Source organism: Citrus sinensis, chromosome 3 (assembly GCF_022201045.2).
Source record: "Citrus sinensis cultivar Valencia sweet orange chromosome 3, DVS_A1.0, whole genome shotgun sequence".
NCBI classification, from domain to species: Eukaryota; Viridiplantae; Streptophyta; class Magnoliopsida; order Sapindales; family Rutaceae; genus Citrus; species Citrus sinensis.
In genome coordinates this window covers 46241317-46249289 of record NC_068558.1, presented here as the reverse complement: position 1 = coordinate 46249289, position 7973 = coordinate 46241317, and the positions used below count along the sequence as shown (strand labels likewise).

The window sequence follows — 7973 nt, the reverse complement described above, 5'->3', positions numbered from 1 at the left end:
TCCAATTGGAAGAATGTTTTTAGAGGATGTTTGAAATTTGCACAAATATTATTTTGCAACTTAACTTATGTTCTTATTCACCTTTTTCCTTACTAATAATATTTTTTTTCTCATTTAAAAAAAAAATGCTCTTATATTTGTTTTTGGTCTACTCATTTTGGCAACATCGCGTAGTCGCATATCACAACATTATGATCGAGTAGTCAACAGCGTCTATTTTTCTATTATAATTTTTTTAAAAATAAATCAGTACAACTCACGCTTTTTTTAATTCTTATTATTATAGCCGACCACGCTTTTTTTAATTCTTATTATTGAATTCGAACCCCCGGAGAAGGCTCGTGTACTGGGATTAATTGTGCAATATGCATGCATGCATGCATGGCCGTTAATTTGGGAGGAAGAAATGAGCAAACGAAAAAGAGCTCTATGGACCCCAAGTGCCATGCTGTCTTTATTACAAAACATGGCTTTAAGGGCCTCTATTGCCATAAAGATTGTGCATATTTCCACAAGCGCTCAAAGGATGGACAGGTTAAAGGTGCGACTAAAAAAGGGGCAATGGCAATGGATGGAATGGACCATTAAAATAATGATATGGTTCATATGGTTTTATCCATATTTTGTGAATAAATGAAGAAAAGGTCCTACATATTACCCATATACGTATATATATTCTATAGTTAAGAGTGTACACAGATCCAGGATAAGCATCAAAACCAAAAGGGGGTGCGAGTGTGAACCTATGTAGAAATTTCGTGATTCAGAAATTTTCCAAATTTGTAAGATCTGATCTTAAATTGTGGTTCATCAGCTTCTTCATGTAGTCAAATTTTATTTTATCAAAATAAATGCACCAAGCAAAAAGAATGGAACCCGAGAACCGACATGTATTTGAGTTTCCGGGGATGGGCATGTTAAGTACATGTATATCCAAATCGTATGTCTGCTCTTGAAATAGTTGAAAAGAGATTTGAATGAAGCATGGGTCGGTGTATAATTTATATTAGTATTTAAATTATTGGGGGTCAACTCTAGGCCGACGTGAATTTGTATAACTTATTAAAACTCCAATTTCAACCTATCAGGTTTGTCAATTTAATGGAACCCTGGCTGTGCCATGCCCCGCAGAATTGTTTATACAAAACAATTTTGGAGTATCCGGATTTTACGTGCTCGGTAAGTTGCAAGCAATTCTTCCAGATGTTTCAGCACAATTTGCACAATGGAGATCAGTGGGAGAACCATGATTTTGAAACTACGGAACCATAATGGAAAAAGTATAAACTATCAAAGTTATAAATTATTCTCGTGTGCGAGCGTCCTCATTTTTTTAATAAGGCCACACTTTTAAACTATACAGTTTAAGAGAATTACTTTTAATAAAATATAAAATTGTACGATTTAAGATTTATAAGAGTTGAAAACTAACTTTTTTAAACTCTCATAATTTAAAAACATGCCCGAATAAAAAATAATTAGGGCTTATGCTTTAGAGAATGACTCTCTAAATTATATAATAGAATTTTTACATTGAGGAGTCTAAAAGCAGAGGTTATAATGAATATACGCACCATAACAATTCGTTGGCTTCATTAAATATACTAAACTTAGTTGAATTTCGATTTAGTACTTCATATTTTTTTGAATTTTTTTAGCATGGGTAGTTCTGCCCCCTCACCCGACAACAAAAATAAACCTTTGTTTTCAACTTCGTAAATTATTGATGAAATACGAAGCAGGGAAATGAATATTCGCATCCATCTTAATCTAGTTCATCCTCATACCACACCAATCAAAAACCATTTTTTAAAATAAGTTATTAATTTTGGTTGGGCCGGCTTGATGAGTCTTAGGGTCGTGGGTCATAGTATACATAGTAACCCTGGCCTTTCGAACCTGTTCGGTTTTGTGATTGGATAGATGTTAAACATTTGATAAATACTTGTTGTTTAAAGTTAAATTAATTTCTCCGTTACTTGAATGATAAAAAGATTTATAAAATTTTTATAATCTCTGTCAAAATTATTATTTAAACACTCAAAATTCAGTGGTGAAGTTAACAACATTTTTCTAGGTATATATGAGTTAATTTTAACTTTTTTTGGTTTTGCCTATTGTATAACTAAGAAGGAAAGTAACTAATTAAATTTACCAGGTTCGTTTGAGGGAGCTTGTACCTCCAAACTACAAGTAGTTTTTTTTTTTTTTTTGAAAATCAGAGTTGCCCTTAAAGCATTATTCCATTAACTTAAATAATGGGAAATACAATTGTCTTTTCATAACATCAGGCATGTGCCAACAATTTAGCTACCAAAACAGCTTGGACTCTACCTTATTCAACAGGTAACAAGACTTATTCAAAGCAAAAAAAAAAAACAAATAAAATAAATTAATTGGAACAAAATATAGACCATGTAACAGTGGGTTGACCCCCCCCCCCCCCCCCATTCATTGCTTTTCTGTTGCACAAGATAACTTTATTAATAACAAATTAAAGATACCCCTCATGATGAGAGACATAATGAGTTTTGTCTCTTGAAATATTTGTTCTAAACATTATTTGAAATTATATAGGTAATATATTTACTCCTCAAATGATGAACTTGGACAAAAATTTGATGACATTCGAAGAGGCGGTGTAACTAATTAATATAAGATTCTTACATATGTTTCAGTAAAGAAAATTTTGTAATTAAATAAAAAAAATTGAGATCGCTAAGTCAAGCCACAGCCTGACCTAGCCCTCTCTGAGCCTCGCCATTCTCCACATTATCAACTTTTTTTCACAGTTACAATTATTTTTTGATAGGATTATTTATACTCAAAAAATTACTTTAAACACTCTAGTACTTTGTACATTCATATGTTAAATTTAAAAATATTAACTTTTACTTTATACGCTCTTTAAATTACCAAAAATAACCTAACTTAAGTCCATTAAATTAATTTAAACAAAATACCAATAAAAGTAAAACTATTAACCACAGAAAAAAAATAAAAATTTAGCATATACTTACATCAAATGGAATCAAGTAGTAAACAAATTCTTTAATATAATTTGACTAGTTTTTGTTTACTAATTAAAGTAAAAGAATTATAGGTTGAATAATAAGTGTACTATGCGAGTATTCAAATTAATCATGTTATATTGTTTCAGAATAATTCATGTTATATTGTTTCAGAATAATTATCTTTAATAGTAATTCACATGATGAATATTCTTAGAGTAATTTATTTCATTAAAATAAAAATATTCCAAGTAGTTTTAGAGTGTAAATAATCTCACATTTTATTTTTTTCAAGCTAGTGTTAAATGAAAATATCTCAACCCAATCAAAATAAAGAGTGAGGTCAACCAAAGGGATTAAGATTCTCTTCTGATCTGAGCACTCCTGATTTTTTACAGATCTTGTGCCAACTGTGTTTTTATTGTTAGTGGATGATTAAAATTTAACTATTTTTTTAATTTATTAACCACCAATCATATTAACAGAATTTACTCATACTAATATCATATTAGAAGAGGATCCATATTCCGACCAAAGATGCACAATAAATCACTTCTCCTTCTCTTTAAAATAATAATAAATAAAATATTCATCGTCTCTAAGAAAACCTTTGAAGTCATAAGCGTTATCTCGCGCCTTAAAAAGATGTAATAAAATAAAGTTTTTTTAATTTAATTGCATGGGTTATTATCTTTTAATTATTACAAAAATTTAAAAATTCTAAATAAGAATAAGAACTAAATTGAAAAAAAAAAAAAAAAGTGCACATGCTTACGTTCTACTCCCATTCCTTCATTTTGTTCTTTCTTTTTCTCTGTCATGTTTTCTTACTCTTCTTCTCCTTTTATTCGTTTTCTTTCATCTTCTTCTTCGTTTCCTTCTTCAACTTCTTTGTTATCATTCCTTCTTCTTCTTCTTCTTCTTCGCCTTCAATCCCAACTGTCTTGGATCGGTTGTCCAGCTGTCATCGGATTTGGGCGAGCGGCGAGTTCATAGGCGGCGAGGTCCTGCAGCTAGCTGTCTTCGATTGGGTGTGCAGGCTGCGGCTGCCAGTTGGGATTGAAACCATCGTCCTCATTGGCGTGCAACTGTCAATTGACTGTATTTAATCTTTGATGAATGAGTTGTGGCAATATTTTATCCTGTAATCTTAAGTATATAAATTTCTCTTGATTTTAAATGTAATATCATTTTTGGTTCTTTAATGGTAGGGCGACATCAGCATTAGACTGACAGCACCAATAAAAATATAGTAAAAACAAAAGATTTTGCAAAGATTCAACGATTCAATAGTTGCACACCTGTGCTAAAAAGCCTATAATGTTAACCATTCTTTTGTTGCAGGCAACATTCAATGTTTCAAAGCTCAATGGAAAGTGGTAGTCTTTGAGATCAAATCAGATTTTCTACAACCCTTAGCTCTGTACATTCTAAATCTCGGCATCGAAGCGAGATACCATACACTAGAGTGAAAAGAGAATAGGAAAAAGAAAATTCATCCAATGCCATGACCAACAATCATATAACAAACTCATTTCAAATTTAAACCCGGAAATGAAATCCATGTAGAAGCTAAACAATAACAAATATCTGCTACAGATTGATGGTATGTACATTATTTACAGAAATAAGAATGGTTAGGTCAGGTGCTGCACAGGCATCAGTTTACTGGGATCAAAACTTCAACAAATTGAACAGCCATGACATGGCAAGGATGTTCCGTGGTTTTGCAATCTCATCTGGCAACTTTATTAGGCCTTCCCTCAAAATCAAGACCAGAAACTCGCTCTTCTGCCAAACTGTGTCACACAATGAGACATAAGAATTACATTTGAGAGGAGGCACAGTGTCTTGGATTCCTATATGAAAAATGCTCCATCCTTGTTTCAGAATTGTTATGACATTAATCAATATTTTTCATGAATTAAGTAAGGTTTGATTTACCATTTCATCATTAAGGTGGTAGTTATGCAAGTACTTATCATTGAAGATTAGGTATTACATCAGTTGGGATACATAGCATTACTCTTCTAATATACTATAGGATGCATGAAAAAGATAATATTTTTCACTAGACATGCCAAAGATAATAAAATAAAAATAAAATTAAAACTACATACTTAACAGAGCCAGCGCCAGGTCCATCACTTTCACGGGCAGAGAAACTCTTGTAAAACTGAATAGAAATCAGACTCTCACTTGCAGTGACTGCTGGTGCAGGAGACCCATGCATACCCACACTGCCACTGTTTCTGAAGCAAAATCCTACAATCAAAGTTTCCACAATGAAAAGATGCATGAATGAATTAGTGCACGAGCACAGACACAGACAAAGACAGATATATGATAGGAAAATAGGAGACTGGAATAACCCGACAGACAGCAGAACTTATCATGGAAAGACAACCCCAACTTCATTTTCTACCACACTATGGAAGTTAGATTAGCCTGTAAAGTCCAGGAAGCATGGCAGAAACAATGAAGTTCCGTACCCTGGAAGGCATAATTGGACCAAAAGAGTATTATCCACAAATGAGAAAAATATAATGCATACTAAAATAAGCTAAATATTGTTTCCAGTTAGGCTGTTCAACAATCAAGTAGTCATAAAAATCAACTGATGCAACCTGAGAAAGTTATTAATGAGGTAACCAGTTGAAACAAGAAATTTGCATTCTGAAACAATAAAGGTTTGTAGCTGGAGAAATTACAAAATGGAATGGTACCACAGGAATGGATGTTCAGATCATTTATGAAAACTCACAAAGACTAGAAAATTGAAGGTAGAATGAAATTTTAGAATTCTGAAACAATGATAATTTAAAAAGTTAAATTACACTCTAAATTACAATTTACACGTCATAGCAGATTTTAGGCACACTAATGCAAATTAAAAAATGACAATGGCTTAGGGACCTATTTCTGAAGTTCTGCCTAAGAATCAAATATAGATTACAAGGAAACAGGACTCAGTCTTTCCAGACACGTGAATTATAAAAAAAGGATAACAATAGATTGGATGAAAACCGATCAGACTCATGCTATAGCACCTTGAAAGATAACAATGAGACAAAAGATAAGTGTGATGATCATGGCGGATAGACTACTGCATGAATTGGATCCCTTAGTATTTTTGATCTTCTTCAACGCTTTAATTCTTTCAATCCTGGCACGCTTTCTCATGGCAAGCTCAGCAATTTCCCTTACCAACTCATGGTCAGCAGCATCCAATGATGGACCTTTAGGAGGACGGGGTGGCTTGGGAGCTTTCCTAGAGTTGGGTTTTTTATACTTCCCTTCCACACTCTTCTTCTCCAACGGGGCAACACTTTCTTTGCAATCACCTTCCAAATTCTTTTCTAACAATGACTGCATATTCTCATTCACAGTTTCCCCAAATTTTGTTAAATTGCTGCAGAAGTTCGTGTCACAGTTACCGTTGACTGGACTATCAGTGCCAAAATGACCAGTCCAAACCCAATTGAATATTCTATTTGTTTGTCTATTTGCCGAAACCAGATCCCTGGTTCCATCCTCCTCACTGGTAGTCCCACCACTTTCAAGATCTACTTCAAACTCCTTGTCTCTTAAATCCAAATGATCCATTCAGAAAAGTCTGTATAATATCTCTCCCCCAACTTTAACTCTGATAGATATACAAACAATCTACTCCAAGATAATAAACAAGGGATTCAAGCTAAATGAAGATAACCTTTGCCTGTTTTGAATTGAACAAATTACGAAAACACGTGAACAAGATCAATATCCGAGGAACCTAAAAAGATTTTTGGCAGCATTATCCTTCATAATCGATACAAGTATTTCTGTCTCTATGTCAATTTTATCCCATGTCCTCGAAATTTCAACAGTCGAGGACCAAACACCCAAAACAGTTTGAACCTTTGTTCACACCGACCTCCAAACTTCAAGCAATGAACCAAATCCTGCACTTCGATAAATTGCAGCACAAAATAACACCAAATGAGAAATGCTGTATCTCTGTTCCTTTAACACACACACAACAGCAATTTTCCTATACAAAGAAATCACCAAATACGAAACAACCGGAAAACAAACAAACAAACAAACAAACAAAAAAAACCAGAAACAAAAAAATTAAAAAAAAAATGATATTAATTTAAAACATTCCTTGAACTTTCTTTTCCTAAGTTAACGGGTGACAAGATAGAAGTCAGAATCAATAATGCTGCTATGAAAAAAAAAAAAAAAAGCAGTATTTTAAAACAAGGAAATTGAACGTGCCTTTGGGTGAAGCAAAGAAGCCCGTAAAATCGATGGATAGCGACGACGGTGAGTGCGAGATCATATGTTTATGTTTGGCATCTGATTAAATGAAGATATTTATCCTCAAATTCAAGCTAGACACCTGAATTGATTGTTTTTCCAATAAATTATATATAGTAAATAAATAAAAATGGAAAACGAACGGTAATATTATAGATTTTTTTTTTTTTTCAGCGTCGCCGATGTTCGTTGGAACCTGGAAATATTATTTTAGATTTTAGCTGTTGAACGTGTCAGCTCTTCCTGGGACGGCTACCGGTACTAGCCGGTTGTTAGAGTTACGTGTCAAGGGCTCCATATGCTTTACTATCTGACAAGTTTTCAAATTTGGGTCAAATTTCTAAATTAAAAGCACGATAAATGATATTTATTTCTTTTCAGGAGGAACAAACAATAGCACAAAAATAATTATTTAAAAAGAAAAGAAAATAGAGTTTAGCCCAAAATGGCCAGCTGGCTTTTCTCCGTCTAGGCGGAGAGAGATGCCCGCCCCTTAATATAGTATTTTCCGATCACACAGTACCATACAAAAGCCCATTAAGTACCAAATTTATATTTAAATAATTAGTAGAGTTGCAGGCTTATTCGGTATTTAATTTAATATTATTATATTGATTTCTTACGTAAACAATATTTACGTTATTCGGTATTTTTCTC

General features: G+C 33.1%; 1 protein-coding gene across 1 annotated transcript; it reads right to left on the bottom strand.

Moving 5' to 3' along the window:
- Positions 1-4532: 4532 nt before the first annotated feature.
- On the bottom strand, positions 4533-6955 carry LOC102613720 (uncharacterized). Its single transcript, XM_015525170.3, has 3 exons — positions 6062-6955; positions 5132-5276; positions 4533-4810 (listed from the first exon to the last, which is right to left on the bottom strand). The coding sequence occupies exons 1-3, from the start codon at positions 6615-6617 to the stop codon at positions 4747-4749; spliced, it is 765 nt and encodes a 254-aa protein (XP_015380656.2). The 5' UTR covers positions 6618-6955; the 3' UTR covers positions 4533-4746.
- Between the last annotated feature and the right edge of the window lie 1018 nt (positions 6956-7973).

What these genes read in the sequence shown, in the direction of transcription:
- LOC102613720 (XM_015525170.3), bottom strand. Translation starts at nt 6,617, where the DNA reads ATGGATCATTTGGATTTAAGAGACAAGGAGTTTGAAGTAGATCTTGAA. An exon ending in TCTCATTGTTATCTTTCAAG is followed by an intron (nt 5,277 to 6,061) that starts GTGCTATAGCAT and finishes CTTTGATTGTAG; the next exon opens with GATTTTGCTTCAGAAACAGT. An exon ending in CCTGGCGCTGGCTCTGTTAA is followed by an intron (nt 4,811 to 5,131) that starts GTATGTAGTTTT and finishes TGTGTGACACAG; the next exon opens with TTTGGCAGAAGAGCGAGTTT.